The sequence below is a fragment of the Balaenoptera borealis genome (assembly GCF_965194805.1).
Source record: "Balaenoptera borealis genome assembly, chromosome: 7".
NCBI lineage: Eukaryota > Metazoa > Chordata > Mammalia > Artiodactyla > Balaenopteridae > Balaenoptera > Balaenoptera borealis.
The window spans coordinates 124,513,715-124,535,273 of NC_138864.1; the positions used below are offsets into that span (position 1 = coordinate 124,513,715).

A 21,559-nucleotide genomic window follows, 5' to 3' on the forward strand; every position below is an offset into this window, starting at 1 on the left:
GTCCCCCCAGAGACTGAAGCCCTGCCTGTGGTGCCACACTGCTGCCCCCTTGAGGACTTCCGGGTCACAGGGTCAGCACACGTCAGGTTTTGTTCAATAGCTTCATGCTAGGCATGCGAGTATTTACATCGTCTGATATCAACCTGTCTGGTTTTATAGGCAGAGTAACAGCTCCAAAAAGTGTCAAATTCAAGTGCATTTTATTTGTCTTATTTTTAAATAGGATAGAAAAAACTTGTTGGAGACCCGACTGCATGTCACTGGCAGAGAACTGAGGTCTAAGTAAGTATCTGTGTGCCCTGTGCCCCAGGTGCTCTTGGCTCTTTCACACCCGCTCATTTGATCCTCCCTGGCCGTCCTGTAAGAGAGATGGGGCAGGTATGATTATCGTCACTGAATGGAAGGGAAAATTGAGGCCTTGAGGCTGAAGGACTTTCGCAGGCTCACACTGGCATTTAAGGGCAAAGTGAGAACTCAGGACTCGCGGCACTCTCCTTCACTTCCTGGTGTGACTTGCGAGCAGGTGGGAACTCTGGGTGCATGTGCCTGATCCGGGTTTGAATCAGTGAATGAGTGATGGAAAGAGGACGCGGCCTGATACTGGCCAGATCGTTAGCTTTGAATTTTATTCCTCAATGCACTAATAGCTTGCTGTGGTGTTCAGTGAAGTGTTTCAGCCAGTTTCAGGCTGTTGGCCCATTTGTAAAATGAAAAAAAATACCTGCCTGTCACATACCAGTGAAAATCTAACTTTTGAGACCCGGTCAATTACTTCATCTACTTGTGTATTTTTAAATGGTAAGTATTTTGAATACCTCCAGGGATAGCCAGTCAGTGTTTCTTAAAGTGATTTTTCTCATTTTCTTCTTTGGTCTACATCAGGGCTGTTAGGGATGGATTCAGGAAGCATCATTCATTCAACACACAATGAGCAGAAGATTGTATGGAACAACCCCCCCTATTATGGGCTCCTCCAAGGAGACCACAGAAGGTATAGAGGATGGATTTTCTCCTGACATGCAGCTAGGGCCCTCCTGTTCAAACAGATACACAGCACCAGTGGTCTCTACTTCACAAGGAACCAAATAGTAAAACAGATAGTTTATAAAAGGACATTGTCTCTGACACAGTTTCAAATAACCATCTAGTAAGCTGACTTTATCTGAAGTAATGTTGTGAGTCAGTAAATTGGAATACTGGGTGTTTCTGAGAAGAATGTATAAAATAGCTATCATGATTAAAATCTATTTAATGGATAATAAATAACAAATTTGGTTACCTATAGTTTTCTGGTTTATTTTACAGAATAGCTGAAACCTTTGGATTTCAAGAAAATTATATCAAAATTGTCATAAATAAGAAACAACTTCAACTAGGTATGTTATGGCAAAGTATGCAGAATTTGTAAATCAAGTCAATAGAGAAATAATGACTTTGTATCTTTTTTTCGCACTCTTCCTCTGTTCAAAAATTTTGGGTGGCTTTATCACGTATATAATGCAAAACCAATTATTTTAGAGTTTACTAAAATAAAAATGTAAAGCAGGAAGCAACTTTTCCAGAGATACTCAGTACAGGTCTGCTGAAATGTTACAGAATGGAAGTCTAGGCGTGCTGAAAGTAAAATAGAGTTTCTAGTGAATTCTGCCTGAGGGAGAAGAGCTAAAGCTGAGTGAAGACGGGGAGGAGGCTGCGGTGGGGAGCACTCCAGACAGAGCGCCTCGTGTCAGAGCCCCATCGTGTGAACTCGAGGGACTGAAAAGGTCCGGTGTGGCTGAGTGTAGCAGGTGAGCAGAGGGCAGTGCTGTTTAAGGATGGAGGGCCAGGCGGAGAGGCCACATTGTAAAGATTATAGTGGTGGTTCTTAACCCAGGGTGACTTTGCCACCCAGGGGACATTTGGCGATGTCCGGAGACATTTCGGGTTGTCATGACTTGGTAGCAGGGGGCCAGGGGAGGTTGTGCTCATAACAGTTAATGGGAAGAGACCAGGGATGGTGCTGAACATCAGGGCACCGAACGGTCCCCACAGCAGAGACTTAGTGCAGCTCACGATGCCAGTAGTGCTGCTGAGGAACCCTGGACCTGAGCCTTACTCGGTATTAGAGCGCTTCTCTCCAGAGAGGTGGGAAGCCATTGGTGCTGGGGAGTGGACACAGTTATATTTGTGCTTCAAAGATCACTTTGGCTGCAGTAGGGGAATGGATGTGAAGGAGACGCGAATGGACTTGGGAGACGGGTTAGCTATTGCAGCAGTTCGGGCAAGCACTGTAGTCTGTTTGGTTTCCAGTAGGTTCCTATGGCCTACGGAGAGTCAGGTTCCCATCCCAGCCTGATGTAATGGGGCCTTCACAGCCTAGCCCTAGTCGGCCTTTCCGGCATCACCTCTAGCCATTTCCTGTTGCCTGTTTTAGATACCTTTGCACTGTTTGTCATCTCATCTCTACGTTAATTAGTTTGTGGTATCCTTCATTGGGCAGAAATCCTTGATTTTGATGTTATCAAATCCATCAGTTTTTCACCTTATTGTTCGTGTTTTAAGAAGTTCTTTCCTCAAGCCCAGGGCCGCACGGATAGTCTCACCAGAGGTTTTTGTTTGTTTGTTTGTCTGTTGTTGTGGCTTTAAAATCTAGTAAGATGAGTCTCCCTCTTGGCTCTTCTTTATCAAGGTAACTTGGCCATTGATGGATCTTTCTTTTTCTTTTTCTTTTTTTAAAATTATTAATTTATTTTTGGCTGCACTGGGTCTTCGTTGCTGTGCACGGGCTTTCTCTAGTTGCGGCGAGCGGGGGCTACTCTTCGTTGTGGTGCGCAGGCTTCTCATTGCGGTGGCTTCTCATTGCGGAGCATGGGCTCTAGGCGTGCAGGCTTCAGTAGTTGTGGCTCACGGGCTCTAGAGCGCAGGCTCAGTAGTTGTGGCGCACGGGCTTCGTTGCTCCACGGCATGTGGGATCTTCCCAGACCAGGGCTCGAACCCGTGTCCCCTGCATTGGCAGGTGGACTCTTAAACCACTGTGCCACCAAGGAAGTCCTTTATTTTTCAATATAAATGTTAGAATGGTTGTCGAGTTTCTAAATATATATATATGTGTATGTATATGTACGTATGTATATGAATGTGTGTCCAACTAGAGTTTTCAGAAATATGTTCAAATTTAGATGCTTATAGTTCATAATATTTTGTTATTTTATAATGTTTGCTATCTATATTTACCCTTTTTCCTTTTGTTTGTTGTTTTTTTGCATCTTTGACTTAATTTTTGTTAGGTTTGTATATTTGATTAATTTTTTTCATAGAGCCAGCTTTTGATTTTGTTCATATTCTCTTTCATTCTGTTCCACTGACTTCTCCCTCTGTCTTTATTCCCATTTTGTATGTGAGGACGTGGACAGTAAGTGGTTCACTCAGGGCCATAGAGTTAGGAAGGGGTGGAACCCAAGGTGTTTGTTTTTACCCACTTCAGTAAATCACCTCTCACGGTGTGCCTCTGCACTCTGGCCTCCAGTCCATTGCTGAGAACTGGATTATACCTCCAGCTAGAGGGGGGCAGAATTCATGTCTCTCTTTGCAGTAGATTCTCAAACAGTTGATTGCTTTAATTTGACCTTATGATGAGAATAAAGAAAATTACAAAGGATTAATTTAGTCAGCTCATTTTCACTGGCTGATTTTAACCAGTGCTTAACAATAACATAGGTAAACAGCCAAATTTAAACATCTTCTTACCAATCATGTGGCATGGTGGTTTGCAAGTGCTGACGCAGGCTTAAGAATTCCATTTAACATAGAAGATGGCCTATTACCCAGTAAATTTAATGACTTTTTATAACATGCATTTCTGATTTTGACAGGGAAAACACTTGAGGAACAGGGAGTGACCCACAATGTAAAAGCTATGGTGCTCGAACTAAAACAGTCTGAAGAGGACGTGAGAAAAAATTCCCAGGTTGAAGAAGAAGAGCAGAATGAAGCCAAACTAAAAGAAAAAAGAATTCAGAGGACTAAGAGAGGCCTGGAGATACTGGCAGAGAGAGGTACACAGAGCTTCAGGCTTTTCGCTCAAGTCCTCAAAGGTGGCAACAAATCACGCAAATGGGCCGGGGGCGTGCGTGGGAGGGGAGTATCACATTTCTTTTTTTTTTTTAATAAATTTATTTTATTTATTTTTGGCTGTGTTGGGTCTTCGTTTCTGTGCGAGGGCTTTCTCTAGTTGTGGCAAGCAGGGGCCACTCTTCATCGCGGTGCGCGGGCCTGTCACTATCGCGGCCTCTCTTGTTGTGGAGCACAGGCTCCAGACGCGCACGCTCAGTAGTTGTGGCTCACGGGCCTAGTCGCTCCGCGGCATGTGGGATCCTCCCAGACCAGGGCTCGAACCCGTGTCCCCTGCATTAACAGGCAGACTCTCAACCACTGCACCGCCAGGGAAGCCCGAGTATCACATTTCTTGTTGGCCTTTCTTCCCCTACAGTCTAACATTTTTAATGTCACCATCATCGCTTTTTAACATTGAATTAATGGAGTTCCTTTTGGTTTTGTTGCAGCTGAGATGGTGGTGGATCCAGAAACCACACCATACTTAGACATAGCTAACCAGACGGGCAGATCAATCAGAATCCCTCCATCAGAAAGAAAAGTAAGTACTGTAAGACATTTATGGCTTGTTCTTTGATCTGCTGTCAGAACAGAAGTGGTTTTCTATTTATTTTATCTTGGAATGTTATTGTAAAGGATTAGAAACAGCTTTCAGTCTGCAGCTCATAAACAGAGAACATGACCATGTGATGAGTGCTGCATCTGGCTGGCTCACCCTGTGAGTTTCAGTGCCTGAGTACGGAACGGCAGGACCTCGCTGTCCTGGAGCAGTGGCTTCCTGTGGCAGTGTTTGTTTTGCTGTAGTTTATTTTACTTGGGGGCCACATTCCCTAAGGGATGGATCAGAAGAGGGGGCTGGGGTGCTAGGTAGTTTGGGAAAAGTGTGACAGATGATTCTGCCATCTCTTCCCCTGTCTCTCCACAGCCCCGTTCTCTAATTTGGAGTAAGGGGGAAGTGGTTTTACCTTTGAACATATCCAAGGGGGTCTTTCTAGAAGCATCTACAACTTGGCCCATGAGATCAGTCTCTGAGCTGGAGTCCAGAAGCTTCTTATATGAAAAGCTTTAGTGACTGTGGGTCAAGTTAATTTTAATTTTTTGGTCTTTAAAGGACACTTTTGAGTAGGTTTCACTATATGAATTATGGATTTAAAATTAAGGATTAAAGTTAAGTTTTAATAAGAGAACTTTGTAACTGTCATTAAATTGATTTTTTTATGGCAACTATTTGCCCACTGCAGATATTACATTCGTATATTAAATGATGATATTTAGATCTTTAGGGGAAACCTTTACAAAATCGAATTATATACAAATTCAAATCTAAAAATATTAATGAACTTTAAAGAAATTTGGATCACCTTGCAAAAATTGTTTTAGAAATGCTACAGTTGACAAATACTTCAGAAAAAACCTGATTAAGAATAGAGAGTGAAATGAATGCTCTTTTTAAAAAGGATACAGTCATTACTGGCTGTTTTTTTATATGTTTAGTCTTAGGGATACTAGAAATAGATCTAGATCAGCCGATACTAAAATAAAGTGATGAAAACGAAGGGACAGTTGCCGGTTCTGACCATTTCAGCCATGTTAAATTGAGTTCTTGGTTTCAGTGTTTAAATGAAATGAAGGTTTAATTCTGTTTTCCTTAATTTTGGCTTTTAGATTTAGTTGTGATCTTGAGTTTTTTGTTTGTTTGTTTTCACATTATTTGATTTCTTTAGACTTAATATGCTTTTAATATAATTCGTTTTCTTATAGTTTAAAGTGATGTTTTTTTAAATCCTTATTTTTTCCTAGGCCCTTATGTTAGCTATGGGATATCATGAGAAAGGCAGAGCTTTCCTGAAAAGAAAGGAATATGGAATAGCCTTGCCATGTCTGTTGGACGCTGACAAATATTTCTGGTAGGCGCTTTTGTACTTGGTGAATGCCAGTTTGAAGGAAGATGACAGTTATACACAGCACCCTTCCCCCACCCCGTGCACTTCACACTTCAGATTTTCACCCAAGATGGTTAACGTAAAAGAGTAGTTATGGTGTAGACTGATTTGTGAACTGTTTCTCCCCGTTCCATTTCTAATTGATCTCTCTTCCCTGTAAAGAATTTTATAAACATATGCACTTATTTTTTTACAACAAGCATGTAGGGTATCATGTCTGTTTCTTATGACATATTGTCAGCCTGAACTGTCCATTATACAGTCCCTGTCAGCTTTTCACTTAATGATTTTGGTGTAGATGTTGATGAGCATTCCCCAAATCCATTGTTTCATTAGGCGCTCCAAAATGGTGATAACTTATTATTCCTTCTGCATTTATTGCTAGAATTCATTTGAAAAATATTTTTCCTTATCAGCTGTTTGGTCCTCCTAAGGTACAATTTGTACAGAAAGACAGAATAAAATGCTGGGTTCTTTCTCTTTATTTTCTTGTTTTCAGAATAAATGAGTTGCTTCCCTAGCATCTTCCAAAGATGACATCACCGGTGAGGTTTGCCTTTTTTTTTTTCTTTTAAGTATCAGTATGAGCTCATGGATTTTAACACATTTGATACGCTTCACACCTCAGAGCTTAAATTGGCTGTCTTCAGCTGGCAGGTGGTCCTGCATCCTTTTGACCCGATTCTGGCGTAATCTTTGTAGTCTCTGCTCTCTGGTGCCCAGAGCTGGTCCAGACTCATCCTGAATATTTCCTGCCCCAGAGCAACAGCCAGCACTTTCTCAAGGGCTCCTGGTTCCTCTTAATGGGAAACAGTACTGAGAAGCTATAATCCAGGCAGATGAAATATTTGAAAAATAGACTTGATGTTTGAAATATTCAAAAGGTAACAACATCAGTGTTATTTTCTTTTCCATTTTGAGGAATTCCCAATATATACAGTACATTCAAGAAGTTAAATGTAAGTATATATAGTTTGCCAGCTGTATTGGCAGCACCCTGTGTTATAAGTGAACAAACTTAAATTTAAGCAAAAAGGGGGATTTATTGTATAAAATATTTGGGAGGAGGGGGCAAAGCTGAAAGTAACCAGAACAAGGGCTTGGTGCCTCTCTGGTTTTCCTCCTCTGCCTCTTTGTCTCTGCTTTTTTCTGAGTGTCAGTTTTATTCTCTTCTGCTACAGGTAGCAGTGCAGGCTGTAAGTTAGGTCCTTAAATTCAGGTAAATTTTTTATTCCCTTCCATAATTGTTTCTAACTTTTTATTCTGGAAAATTTCAAACATATAAAAATAGCGACTAATATAATGAGTTCCCATACACTTATAATCCAGCTTCAGCAGTTATTGAGACATGGTTATCTTGATTTGTCTGTATGAGCCTTTCTCAATCTTTTTACCTTGGACACATCCTTGAAGTCATTTTCAGGTCTCAGGGAGACCCTGAATAAAAAGAACTCTCTCTTCATTTCACAGTACGTTAACATGTTCAGTGAGTAGTAGACATAATAATCCAATAATAATTGTCAGTGCCTTTTTAAGTAGAAAATACTGGGTTTTTCTCCTGGGGATTTGTTTATTCAGGTCAACTTATTAGTGTAATTTTTGTGCACGTTCCCTCTCTTCGTAAAGGAGATCAACTCTAATGCAAGTCAGCAGTGGAGGTGGAAGAAACTTAAGTTGTTCTTCTTCCTTTGCCCCTTGATGTTTTTCCTGCCTTCTCCAAGTAGGCTCAAAGTTCTATCACAGCTTTCTTTTGTACATCTTGGGGTATGGTATGTAGTATGACTGAGAGTAGTTTCTTTGCCCTATTTAAAGCTAAAAATGTAAGTTCTGCTTTTGGCCAAGATGGAGTAACAGGGACCGGATTTACGCTCTCCCCTGCAACAATTGAAAAACTGGGCAAAATGTGTAAAAACAGTGGTTTTCTGGCAATGCAGGACAGTGGTCCCTGAGGTGGGGAAACAAACGAGTGGAACCCTGTGAATTGTTTCAGCTCACTGCCTGGAGTTCCCAGGCCTCAGTGTGCGGAGGAGAAACCCAGGCAGAGCCTCCTGGTCTCCCCTGAGTGGAAGAGATGGAGCTCGGAATCCAGGGAGGCCACAGTGGTGGGAGGAGAGAGCTGCCTGCGGGAGAGTGCACAGGGCGCCCCTGGACTCTTCTGCTGAGTGATGGTCAGCACAGGCCTGTGAGGTCCCGCCCACCCTGCCCCCAGGCTGGGAAAGCACCCCCTCAGAGAAGCAGAGAGTTCACGGAGGGCGGGTGATAACCTGTGGGAAACGGGGCCTTGGCTAGAGAATTCAGTAGGGTGTGGCCTCGGAAGAAGGGCTAATTCTGCCCTACAGGCTGCTCTGGTCCCCACCTAACAAAGCTTAAAACTAAACCTTGAAAAGGTCACACCACTCTTTTCAAGTAACATGTTTTTAACTGCATCCCAAGCAACGCTTAATGATATTTATTGAACCCATGTACCGAGAAATACGAAAAAAAAACTACACACAATCCAGTTCCTTACAGCCAGTAATAAAACTAAAAATGACTTTTTAGCCAACCTTCCTTTTAAAAAAAGCAGATACCTAAGCTTAGCTTACCTTTCTTGAAATTAATATCTTTATTTTATATAAAAAATGTAAAACTCATGAGGCAAGTGTAATAAGTTTCTGTTAAATAACTGACTTAAGCCCAAATGGGATTTAATTTTTCTAAAGCTAGGCTCAGTATATTTTGTTTAAATCAATGTTATACATTGATTTTAATTAATGTTTTTAACATGAAAATTTATTGGCTATTGACTATTAAGGCTACTAAAGCAAAATCAATAAAAATATACTCTAAGACACAATTTTATACAAGGCTTTAAATTTTTTTCTGAGTGACATGATCAGGTTCAAATATAGTCCTAACAGTTTCAAAATTATTATATACAGGTGATGTCATGATCTCTTTTATAGGCCTATATATCAATAAAAAGTGTTATTTTTTTAAACTAAAAGAATGAAATGAACCTCTTTAATGTGAGACCTGTGCTGCGTTTTGGTTTTGGTTTTGGTTTTGGCTTTGGCTGCACAAATACTCAATTCTGGGTCAAACTTATACGCATGATTTTATTTTTAACTGAAAGGAGGCAGTTTCTGTCCTCACTCTTGATGCTTTAGACACAAACAAGCCTGTTCACATGTATGAGACTTTGAAAACTGGCTAAATGTCCGCTGCTTTCCTGAGAATGGTGGGGTAGGCTTCTCTCCCAGAAACAGAAGGCATCTACAGGTAGATCAGTAAATCTCACCTGGAGTGTAAGATCAGACCATGGTCCATGAACTTCTTCCTCTCCTCTCAATGTCACGTTCTCAGGCCAAGCAGAAGATTCAGAGAAGGTGCCCCTCACCCGGTCATACATCTGGATGTGTGTGCATGTGTGTAAAATATGGTGTGTATGTTACAAAACGTTCACAAAGAATAGAAATGTTCAAAGAAAGCAACCACAAATAAATATGGAAATCCTGCTCTGAGAGATTATTCTTATGCCCCAGTGGATTGTCTTGTACGCACCCTGGAGTGCAGGCACTCCACTTAGGAGACTTCTGCTTTAAAGCATAAATGACAGAGACTTCCCTGTCGTTTATGGCGCAGTGGTTAAGAATTCGCCTGCCAATGCAGGGGACACGGGTTCAATCCCTGGTCTGGGAAGATCCCACATGCTGCAGAGCAACTAAGCCCGTGCGCCACAACTACTGAGCCTGTGCTCTAGAGCCCACGAGCCACAACTACTGAGCCCGCATGCCACAACTACTGAAGCCCGTGTGCCTAGAGCCCGTGCTCCGCAACAAGAGAAGCCACCGCAATGAGAAGCCCGCGCACCGCAACCAAGAGTAGCCCCCACTCGCTGCAACTAGAGAAAGCCGGAGCACAGCAACAAAGAGCCAACGCAGACAAAAATAAATAAATTAAATAAATTTATTTTAAAAAAACAAACATAAATGACAGAATCAGAGCTCTTCCCCGCCCCCCACCCCGAGCAGATTTTGACGGGCAGGATGGGAAGCTTGAGGGCATGCAGGTTTTGTAGTTTTATACCAGAGCAGTCTTACTTTTAGTAGAATACCAACAAAAACAGATGAGATCTTTAAAGTTTGTGAATGTTCGAAATTTTACTTTCTTATTGAAGAGGGTTCAAACTTGAGATCTAGATTTGCATTATGAATTTCTAACATAATCACAATTTAAAATCAAAATAAGTTATCTCGATGCCCATCTTTGTCAACCTTCCGTTGCCTTGCCTGTCTTCTCCCTTTCTCTGTATCTGGGTTCAGCCTGCTGTGACAGCTGCAAAGTAGATTTAACCTGCACCTGGGCCCCAAGATCAGCTGGGCGTTCAGAGCCTGGCATTTGCCTGGATTGTTTTTCCCCTGCTGTAATGTGATTGGACATGAATGCCTTGTCAGAGTCTTCATCAAGTGAGGCATTCATAGTAAGGATTTTTTTGTTTTTTAGTGTGCTTTTAAAGCTCTGGGGTTCTGACTTTGGCTGTGTATTAGGATTACCTAGGGGGGTTTAGAAATACGACGTCGAGGCCCCACCTCCAGAGGTTTCTGTTAGAATTGATATAGTGGGGTCCTAGCATCAGTGTTTCTTAAAAAAAAAAAAAAAAAAAAAAATAGAAAAGGAAAGAAAAATTCCTCATCCTGGTGATTCTAGTTTGCAGTCAGGTTGGAAACCACTGCTTTAAAGCATGGTCTCCCCACGTTTGCTGAAGGGTTCTGACACAGTGGCCCTGATTTCCGCTTCCTGCCAAGCCTCTTTCCCAACATGGCAAGGGTGTGTGTGTGCATCTGTCTGTCTGTCTGTCTCTCTCTCTCTTTCCCCCTCCCAGGGCAGATGGTGTTGAGCTTCTATTCCTGAGCCCTAACTCCTTTTTTTTTTTTTCCCATTGGAAGGATTCAGATTATAAATACAGTTCCCTTCATAAACATTGTGATCTCTGTCTTAGGCTTTGGAAATACACCAAAAACTGGAAAAAAAAAATTCCAGTAGTTCACAAAAAGGTTTTTACTGCTTCTTGTCAGTGATGTCATTTCCTGTCTTTGGCAGCGAGTGCTGCAGAGAACTGCTGGACACTGTGGACAACTATGCAGTACTCCAGCTGGACATAGTGTGGTGCTACTTCCGCTTGGGACAGCTGGAATGCCTGGACGACGCAGAGAAGAAATTAAACATGGCCCAGAAATGCTTTAAAAATTGTTATGGAGAGAATCATCAGAGACTGGTCCACATAAAAGTATGTTGCTGTAATTAGTTTTAGGTATTAGTGAGCCCATTTGTAGAATTTGAGTTTATTCCTGTTAAAGTGTTTAGACTGCTGCCAAAGGTGATTTATTTGATAGTAGTATGCAATGTGTTCTTTTTAAGCCATATTTTAAGGGGATTGTTAAACATCTTATAAGTTAGCCTGTGACCAGAGGAACACAGTTTTCTAGTCACAGAAACCCATTTATCACTGTGACCGAGAGAGCTGGTGACTGTATTCATTAGAGTCTAATGAAAGGTTTAAATGCAGAAAATAGACATTTTGAACAGTGACAGTTCACACGAGTGAGTCACAGCTCCAGAGCTGGAATAAGGATTTTTCTCAGGCAGTTTCCACAGGTCATCAGAATTCTGCTTGGGAATTGCAGGGCAACATAAGAGATATTCCTGGTTTGGGTTTTTGCATACTTCCCTCCTGACCAGAGGGGCCCCTGTCCTGGGCACCTGGAGGTGATAGGTGTTCTGTTTGGGACAGGCGATGCCATTGTACCCTGGGATCCTTACTTTTGCCATCAGCAATAGTGAAGATAGAAACATTTTAGTAATGCCATTTTGCCCCTGTGGAGATGAAGGGAATTATAAATGTGAGTATTACAGACCTGTAGTGAGAAATAAGACAGTCTTATCTTTTTTTCCCCCAATAATTCTAGGGAAATTGTGGAAAAGAGAAAGTCTTGTTTTTAAGACTTTACTTGCTCCAAGGTATCCGAAATTATCACAGTGGAAATGGTGAAGAGGCTTATGAATATCTCAACAAGGTAAGAAAATGGATGTTCCAAAGTTGTGACCATTTTCACCTACTTTGTTTTTTAATCCCCAGAAGTTAAGTATTTCATAAACTCAGTGGTGACTGGTGAGGAAAGTGCATCTCCCTCCCTTCCCCTCTCCTTCACATATACTGTAAACACATTCGTATTTGTGAGAGTACAGGCAAGATGCTGTAATAAGAACACCTCAAAAAGGCAGTGGCTTTAACTGGCTGGAAGTTTCCGTTTCTCTCATCTGGCTGTGGAGGTGAGCAGCCAGGGGGCAGTGGGGCAGCTGGTGAGGCGGGTGAGCAGCCACGGCAGTGGGGCAGCTGGTGAGGCGGGTGAGCAGCCAGGGCAGTGGGGCAGCTGGTGAGGCGGGTGAGCAGCCAGGGCAGTGGGGCAGCTGGTGAGGCGGGTGAGCAGCCAGGGCAGTGGGGCAGCTGGTGAGGCGGGTGAGCAGCCAGGGCAGCTGGTGAGGCGGGTGAGCAGCCAGGGCAGTGGGGCAGCTGGTGAGGCGGGTGAGCAGCCAGGGCAGTGGGGCAGCTGGTGAGGCGGGTGAGCAGCCAGGGCAGTGGGGCAGCTGGTGTGGCCGGTGAGCAGCCAGGGCAGTGGGGCAGCTGGTGAGGCCGGTGAGCAGCCAGGGCAGTGGGGCAGCTGGTGAGGCGGGTGAGCAGCCAGGGCAGTGGGGCGGCTGGTGTGGCGGGTGAGCAGCCAGGGCAGTGGGGCGGCTGGTGTGGCGGGTGAGCAGCCAGGGCAGTGGGGCGGCTGGTGAGGCCGGTGAGCAGCCAGGGCAGTGGGGCGGCTGGTGAGGCGGGTGAGCAGCCAGGGCAGTGGGGCGGCTGGTGAGGCGGGTGAGCAGCCAGGGCAGTGGGGCGGCTGGTGAGGCGGGTGAGCAGCCAGGGCAGTGGGGCGGCTGGTGTGGCCGGTGAGCAGCCAGGGCAGTGGGGCGGCTGGTGAGGCCGGTGAGCAGCCAGGGCAGTGGGGCGGCTGGTGAGGCAGCCAGGGTGGCTCCTGTCAGTGCCTCCTCCAGCCAGCAGAGGGAGGGAGAGAGTCGGGGGCAGGCCTCTTTAGAGAGGTGACTCAGGAGGTGCTCCTGTTATTTCTGCTACATGCCATTGGCCTAGACCGTCTGGCTACACTCAGCTCCAATTCAGGGGACTTTATTACCAAAAAGGAGGAGATAATGGATACCAGCCCCTCCCACAACCCTCAGCCTATTTTCTCATGTTATACTGCATATAAGTCATGTGAGCAGAGAGGGTGTTGTCTCTTTGCATTTGCACTGGTTGATAATAGGTCACATTTAGAGGTTTTATCTAAAATCTGACACACCCTAATTCACATTGGGTACAGTCCAATTTCCTTTAGGTTTTAGCTTTGTGTTAAGCTTTAATGTTACTATGGTTACATGATTCTTATATTTTTCTTTGTAGGCATGTCAGCTCTTTAAAGAGCTATACATTGATCCATCAAAAGTTCACAGTTTGATGCAGCTGGGGTTCAGTGCCCAGGAAGCTCGGCTTGGCCTAAGGGCATGTGACGGGAACGTGGCCCACGCAGCTGCCCACGTCACCAGCCGCAGAGAGGTACCTCGATATGGTCTTGGCAATGCTTGGTTGAGGCCTTTGCCTTTGAGTAGGTGTGAAACTTGAGGCAATAGCAAAATTATCTCCAAAGTGCCTTAGCTCTCAGATATGAAAGAACAGAAAAAGACAATTCCGTAGTAGGTATTATTAACAAGGAACTCTGTATTGCTTCAGACTTGGAAGTCAGCAGAAAAACTTGTCTTTTTTAATTGCATCAGTTTTCAGACAGTGCAGTTTCCTTCCTTTTATTCTTGCTATGGTGGCAGGTAGCTCATAAGTACAGTTACCCAAGCAGTCTTCTCTCTCTCTCTCTCTTTTAATCATAGTACATTTCTGGAAAGCATTTTAAAGGGGCCTGTGTTTTCCAGGGAGCCATTGTTACAGTTCAGGATGTCATTCCTGCCTGGAAACATGAGTCAAATCATATGAACAATTAACATTATGTTATAAAAGCAAAGATTCAAAACTATAATCATTTAAAACAATTAGAGATAAGTACAGTTAAAAGAAAAACTTAGAATTTCAGAGTTGGAAGGAATGTTACCATATCGAATATGGTAGTTTTACAAACAGGCTCAGAGGTTGTCTTTTCCGGGGTCATGGGTCAAATCGGTGGCAAAACCTGAACTAAGGCTCTGGTTTTCTCCTGTACTTTCTAATTCCCATCTGAGAATAGCATTCTGAGTTTTTACAGAAGGTTCTGAAAAGCCAAGAGATATTATAAAATGGTAAAAGTTACCACTTCACTTCCTAACTTTTTATAAGTAGCAAAAATAAGTGTTTTTTTAAAAAATAGTGGTGTCCTATCAGATGTGCATTTAATGAATTAAACTATAAGCCCTTGGAGAAAATAAAAAAACAATAGTGTATACAGTGCAATTGACCCTGCTCACTCTTCCACTCAGTGGATGTGTAGTTGGGATGCTTTTGGTTGAAGGCAACAAATTCAGACTGGCTTAAACACCCACTTAAGAGGGTAAGGGAGGGATTCACTGGCCTACTTAACTGTAAAGAGCCCAGAGGAGGGCTGGGTCTCAGGTTAGCTGCTTCAGTGGCTTCGCCCTGTCGCTGAGTTCTGGTTTCTGTCTCTCTGCCTCCTCTGTGTTACCGGGGTCATCCCATCACACCAAGAGCATGGCCCGGGTCCCAGAATCCTCAGAGACCTTCTGAGCTGCTAACTGATTGGCCACCTTTGAGCCGGTCGCCGTGGCCAGGGGAATGCCAAGACCTGACTGGCTTGAGCCTGTCTGCTTAGCTTAGGCTGGTCAGGGCCTACTTGGGGAACTAGTCAGCTTCCCACACCCTAGGGAGAGCTGGGGTGGCTGGTGGGAAGACCAGCTCCGAGTCCCATAGCAGGTGAGCTCCCGTGAATCTACTGTCCTCTCAGCTCCTGAAGCTCCGGGTTTGAACATCTCACTGAGTAGTGGTAATAGGTGATTTCTAAAAGTTTGACTTTTTTGTACATCGTGGCCCTGAGTACAGGCCAGTTTCTCATCTGGCAAAAGAAACAGACTAATGAAACCGAGGTCACTGTACAGTGCTGAAGTGTTGCGAGGCCGTGAGAGGCAGCGTGGCGGCCTTCCTAAGAGATGTTCAGTCATTTTGCCTGTACGCAGCCGTGACTTTAGAACCCAGTTCTCTCACAACATTTGACCCTACCGTGTCGATAAGATTTCGCAATACAGTGCTTACTGTCATTTCCTTGGTTTATTTTCCTAATTCTAGTATAAAGAGAAATATCGTGTGTATCTACATGGGTCAGAGAAAACTGACTTAGGCATTTGTAATAAGGAAAAAGGGTTCTTTGAGGCCCCAACTTTGTGTCAGCTCTGAGGCCCGTGTCTGCTGGCTGGCTGGCTGGGAGGGTCTTTCTCTGCTTGAATGTTATTCGTGCTTCTTATTAGCCTTTTGAAATATAAGTGGAAGAAGCTGGAGTTGCAAGCAGAGGATGGGACGGGGTAGAGGCATTTTACATGGTTTGTACGTGTGAATGAAAGTGGAAATGTGAGTGATAGGACTACTTCCGCCGGCCTGCGTGGGTTTTGTGGTGAAGCGGGGGGGGGGGGGGGGGGTCAGCTGGGAGGCGGAGCCGGGGCCTGGGAGCTGGAGCCGCAGGAGCGCTGGCGCCTGACTGGGTGCGGGGAGGGGCCGCTGCGGGACTGGAGTAGGTGCGTGAGCTGCCGGGCCTGTGCAGAAGGGTTCGGAGTCGGGGAGACTGGCCCGGAGGAGGCAGTTAGAGGGCGCGGTGGAGGTGCGGACCGCAGCCCCGGGGAAGGGGGTGGGCAGCGGGCTGGCAGAGCTGCCGAGCCGTCGTCAGCCCCGCTTGCTCACAGGTAGGCTCTCCACTGCTGTAAACAGGGAATTACAGGCTGAGGTTGTCTTCCTCCCTGGAAATGTGGGCAGTCACCCCTTCTGCCTAGTCCTACTGCCAGCTGGGAGTGTTTGGTTCCGTGGCGAGGATTCCTTTCTTCTCCTGAGAGGTGAGGCCGTGTTCTTGCTCTAAGAATGTAGAGGGGACCCTTGTTGCTTGCACTGAGCCATGGAGGTAGGAGTAGATACATCAAAGGAAAAAGCTGTTTTCTCTGCTGTTCTCCCTGTGTTGGGCCGAGGGCTGACCATTTCTAGAATGTGCAGAAGCCGTCTCTCTGCTCTGCTGTCGGTGATGACCTTGACTGGGTCACCTGTCTTGAGAGATTTCTGTCTTCTCACTGGCAAAATGATGAGGTTGGATTCAGTTAGTGGTTTTCAAACCTGTTTTAGTTTTACTGTTTTCATCAGCAGAAATCCTTTTAAAATGATACTTGTGGGAATTCCCTGGCAGTCCAGTGGTGAGGTCTTGGCGCTTTCACTGCCGGGGAGATCCCTGGTCGGGGAACTGAGATCCCACAAGCCGCATGGCTCGGCCAAAAAATAAATAAATAAATAGAAATAAAATAAAGTGATACTTGTTTTCAAAACAAACTCAGAACTCTCCTGATGAGGGCTGAGGTGGGAAGAGGAGAAGAGACTGAACCTGTGGCCTTCCTCAGGCTCTTGGAGCAACGCCAGGCACCTCTGAGACTCAGGGTTGAGAACCACGGGGGTAGGTGACCTTTGTCACCTGGCGGGAGCATTCTTGGGGTTTTAAGTGGACTAAGTTCTCGCTACCCAGGGAGTGGGGGGCGGATCAGTGGCTTCAGTGCCATCTAGGACCCACCCACCCCCTCCACGGCCCCCACGTTCAGAGTCACATTTCGGTAAGATCCCAGGTGACTCAGAGGCTGAGAAGCCCTCCCACCCATGCAGGAAGCTCCTCCCCCCGCTTCCTAGAAGAAGGCACGTCCACCTCTCTGTGGGTCCGCAGGATGTGCCCGCTGGTTCCCAGTGGCCTGTTCTGGTGCCAGGTGGTGGTCCCCTAGGTGCTCTCTTCCCTCCCTGGACTGACGTCTCCGGCTCCCGCTGGGCTTCCCCACGAGCAGCACACCCCTGGTCTCTGCCCTAGTGGCCCTCATGCTGGGCGGGACGGGGAGAGAGAGGGTCACCTCTCCTTGTGGTTTTCACTTTGCCTGGTGACCCCGAGAATCCTATAGAGCATGGATTGAGAAGGCTTTCTACAAGACCGCAATCCCTAACTTGGTAACTCTGCTGTTTTCCTAAAGAAATTGGACCAAATAAGGAAGGAGGAAAAAGAGAAGAAAAGACGCCGCCTGGAGAACATAAACTGTTTGAAAGGAATGGGCTACTCCGCTCGCGCAGCCAAGCAGGCGCTCCACCAGGCCAGCGGGAACCTGGAGGAGGCCCTGCAGGTAACCCCTCCCCGGCCTCTGGCCTCCCTGAGCAGCCCTGCTCCAGGCCCAGGCGCCACCCCTCCACTTCTTCGTTGAAGCTGCTCTCTTGTCCTTCCTGACGCCAGGAGCCCCGCGGCTGCGGGCCTTCCTCTTCATTCCTGGTTTGGATCTAAGGGTCAGAGCTCTCTTGTTCTCAAGCCCAGTGGCAGAGCCAGAACGACGAGCCCCAGCCACCTCAGTGCCTGTCCACGATTCCGCAGGGCTCATAGGGCAGGAACTTTGATGAGGTTTCTGTTTGCAACAGCAGTTTAAAAGTAAGGTGGACGAGAAGAAAGGTGATTGAAGTTTTAAGATAATTTTTTTGAATTAAAATGTTTTCTTTGAATATTTAGTTTTATTATTTAGTCAGTAGTACATGTTGGCAAAGGGGCTTTTTAAAGAAGTCCTCAGAAGTGACTAAACAGGTTGGGATCCAGATTAGTGGTAACTCTGCCTGGGTCCACGTCCTTTCCAATTTTTGTTCAAGGAGCAGACAGGATACTTAATGAGGCAGGTGCTGTGCTGAGTCTCAGCGGAGATGACGCCTGCCCTGGGGGAGCCCACAGGCTAGTGGGGAGACAGACGCAGAGAGCACAGTGGCGTAAGGGCTACCATGTGGGAGCGCAGCACAGTGGGGGAGCAGGGGCTGCAAGCTGAGCTGGGGGGGCGGTCACGGGAGAGGGTCCGGCGGACGGAGGAGAAGCGGGGTCAGCGCCAAGGGCTGAAGCATGAGGCCGGGGGAGTTGAGCCCCCCGGGGTTGCCGAGGCCTGGGTTACACCTGCTGGAGGTGGGGTGGGGTGGGGAATGGCCAGAGATGCGGCTGGACAGGTAGGCAGGGGCTAGGCGGGCCGCGTCACCTTGTTTGCCCTGCTGGGGAGTTCACACTGAATCCTGCAGGCAGTGGGGAGCCTGCCCTACCTTTGCCTTTTACTCTCAAGACCTCCCATCCTGTTCTACAGAGGCCCCATTAGTCAGTCCGTTAACCCTTGGACAGCATGGGTTTGAACTGCTTGGGTCCGCTTATGCGTGGACCTTTTTCAATAGTAAATACTATATATAGTACTCCACGATCTGCGGATGCGGAGCAACTGTGGATACTGAGGGCCCACAGTAAGTTATACTTGGGTTTTCCACTGCGATGAGGGTCAGTGCCCCTAACTCCTGCGTTGTGCAAGGGTCGACTGAATTTTCAAATATATGTATTAATATATTTTTTTAATTCAAAAATGTTATTTGAATATCTCATTTGATTTCTTAGAGAAATTTAAAAATTCTGAATATGCGGAGGGACTGATGGGGCTCAAAACTAGTTTTTAATTATACAAATAGTACATAAATACATTTGATCGATATAGAAGTATTTAGTGTTAAAAGGGAAATTCCCCAAAAGGGCTTTATAAGGTTAAGAGTCAGTATCATGTGACAGAGAAATCAAGGGTCCAAAGAACTCTGCTCTTCTCCGTGACATTGTAAACCTACAGCATGTCACCTTCCAAAGAGAAGTCACATTGGGCAGCCCTGGACTGCTTATAGCTTTCCGTTTATAGCTCTTTATGACCTTGTCACCCCTAAGGCTGAGCTGCAGCAAGCTTCTGTTTTCTTGGAATCCTTCCGCCTGCTCTCTCACATCCTTTCCTGCTTCCTCAGATGCACTGTTGTTGCCTGAATAGTCTCGTTCATCCTCCAGACCTCAACTCAGACACAACCTTTGGCGGGAGCCGCCTTTGAACAGCAGCCTCTCCAGCCGCAGCCTGTTCAGGGTCCCTCTTCTCTGCTTCCAGAGCACCCCGAGCCTTGTCCGCCACAGTTGCCCCCACCTGTTCGTGTGTCCCGCGGCTGTGCCTGCCTAGCACGTGACAGGTGCTCAGTCTCTGCCTGAGTGCCCGAGCGGACGCTAGTGATGAGTGACGGGTGTCCCTGTACGTTTTAGATTCTTCTCCGTCATCCTCAGATGTGGTGGTTAAACGATTCTGGTCCGGAAACCAACAGCCATCAAGAAAGTCCTTCTCGGGAAACCGTTGACCAAGTGAGTGCAGGCGCCCTGTGCCCCTCTCCGCCCGGGCAGCCTCGTGTGGGACTGGCTGGCGGGACGAGGCTGGCGGCCAGGCGGGGCCCAGTCCTGGGCTCCCTGGGGCTCCCTGGGCTCCGGGGGTGACGGGCCCGCCCGAGGGCGCAGCCTCCGTGCAGCAGTTGCAGCGGGTGGAAGCGGGCACAGGCGTTTCCTTCAGAGTAGGAAACCCAGGGAAGCGACGGGAAGGCTTTCTTCAGGCTCTTCTCCTCTTTTCTGCACACGCCTCTTGGGGCATCGCCTCCCGTTCCTGTCAGCCCGTTCCCCTGCCTGTGACCTGCAGGGATGCCACTGTGCTGTCCACGTGTGCCCCCCGTCACGGTAGCCTGCCCAGCGCGCTGCACACACGTAGCTAACGGTACTGGTGACAACTAGGTCTGTGCCCGCAGCGCTTCCTCTGGCTTGCCAGCCGGTTGCCGTTCTGAGGTGACTGGGCACCAACGTGGTCGCCTCAGGCCTTCCTCCTTCCTTTCCGAGTCGCCGCACGCGCACGTCAGCGCGGGAAGGCCGGTGGCACACGCGTGCGGTGGGTTGTAGGAACGTGTCCCCCCGAGACCTGGCTGTCCCGGCCCTGCGTGGGGGCGGGAGCGCCGGGCGCGCGGCGTGTGTCCTGGGCCCTCAGCAGTGCCGCCCCCCTTCTCCCAGCTCGTGTACATGGGCTTCGACGCGGCAGCGGCCGAGGCAGCCCTGAGGGTGTTCAGGGGAAACGTCCAGCTGGCAGCTCAGACCCTCGCTCACAACGGTGGAAGTCTTCCTCCTGACCTGCAGCTCTCGGCGGAAGACTCTTCCTCAACGCCACCCACGTCCCCGTCCGATTCTGCAGGTGGGTCTGCGGTCTCTGAAGACCGGCTGGGAGGGAGTGTCTGCTCGGGCGGAAGCCGGCAGGCGGGGCGTGCGCCTCCCGGGGCCGCGAGGGGCGTTCGCAGACCTGCACGCCTCGGGCTGCTCGGGCGCTGTGGCGGGAGGGCCGAGCTGGAGCTGACGTGGGTCCCTTTGGTCCCCGTGGAGGTTTCTCTTTCTGTCCTCCTCCCTCAGCTCCCCTGTTGCTGCACTTCTTTACTGCAGGGACCTCTAGCGCCTCAACAGATGAAGATATGGAGACAGAGGCTGTGAATGAAATCCTGGAAGATATCCCAGAACATGAAGAAGATTACCTTGACTCAACTCTGGAAGATGAAGAAATTATTATTGCAGAGTACTTATCCTATGTAGAAAATATAAAGTCAGCAACAAAGAGAAACTAAATGATGAACAGAAATAAGCACTTAAGTTTCTGCTTATAAATTCTATCATTATGAAAAGTGTAATGCAGGTCTTTTTTTTTTCTTACGTTTTATCTGATTTTGCTCCAGAGTGCTTCCTACCTGGGGGTGGGAGGGGTAGGCGGGGAACAGGGATGTAAAGAGTAAGAGACTTGGTGGGGTGGGGGGGGCGGGTGCCGGTCCCCAGGGTCCTTCTTGGGAACTGAGCTGCCTCTGGCCTGATCCTGCGGTTCCCAGCTGCCTTCAGGTTCCGCAACCCTAATGCCGCCCTCCCTGCTCCTTTTTTTCCCCACCCAGAAATGGGAAGGACTGGGATAGGGTGGCCCCTAGGGAAGGGATCCGGGAGGAGCTCATGGGAGCGGAAGCTGGCCCTGTCTCCTCGTCTTCACCCTGCCCGGCTCTCCTGCCCTCCTGAGCCCCCTGCTCGATCGTCTCCTCCTTCCCATGATGCAGCTCTGCCTTCCTGCTTCAGCCTCTCGGCCCCGTCCCGGAGACGTCCTTCAGATCCTCAACCACGGCAAGTGCTCTGGGGGCCTGATGACGAGGCATCGGCTCCCGCAGCCGCACCAAACGGTGGCAGACGCCCTCAGCCTGAAACGTCCGTGTTTTGTGCTTAGCTTAGTAAAGTAGGCACTTGAAATTCCAGGTTGAAATTCAGAATATATATATGTATTCAAAGTTCTTCTTTACAAAAATAAAATCTTTTATTAAATGGTAAAGTCTTAAATGCTAACCAAAGCAACTTATTTTTAAT

At 47.1% G+C, this 21,559-nt stretch overlaps 2 protein-coding genes across 4 annotated transcripts in view; one reads left to right on the plus strand and one right to left on the minus strand.

The window, feature by feature from the left end:
* NUB1 (negative regulator of ubiquitin like proteins 1) overlaps positions 1–21,524 on the plus strand; it is a 28,407-nt gene extending 6,883 nt beyond the window's left edge. For all 3 annotated transcript variants that reach the window (XM_082398948.1, XM_082398949.1, XM_082398950.1), the window contains exons 4-15: positions 224–282; positions 1,306–1,376; positions 3,852–4,034; positions 4,542–4,633; positions 5,893–5,999; positions 11,118–11,304; positions 11,984–12,091; positions 13,516–13,668; positions 17,307–17,453; positions 19,406–19,501; positions 20,189–20,366; positions 20,609–21,524. In XM_082398948.1, coding sequence (XP_082255074.1) covers positions 224–282; positions 1,306–1,376; positions 3,852–4,034; positions 4,542–4,633; positions 5,893–5,999; positions 11,118–11,304; positions 11,984–12,091; positions 13,516–13,668; positions 17,307–17,453; positions 19,406–19,501; positions 20,189–20,366; positions 20,609–20,787 — 1,560 coding nt within the window. In that variant the 3' untranslated portion in view covers positions 20,788–21,524. The remainder of the gene's footprint in view (positions 1–223; positions 283–1,305; positions 1,377–3,851; positions 4,035–4,541; positions 4,634–5,892; positions 6,000–11,117; positions 11,305–11,983; positions 12,092–13,515; positions 13,669–17,306; positions 17,454–19,405; positions 19,502–20,188; positions 20,367–20,608) is intronic.
* Positions 13,675–21,559, minus strand: part of WDR86 (WD repeat domain 86) — a 37,454-nt gene continuing 29,569 nt past the window's right edge. The window contains exon 7 of the mRNA XM_082399002.1: positions 13,675–14,071. Within this exon, the coding sequence (XP_082255128.1) occupies positions 14,054–14,071 (18 nt within the window). The 3' untranslated portion in view covers positions 13,675–14,053. The remainder of the gene's footprint in view (positions 14,072–21,559) is intronic.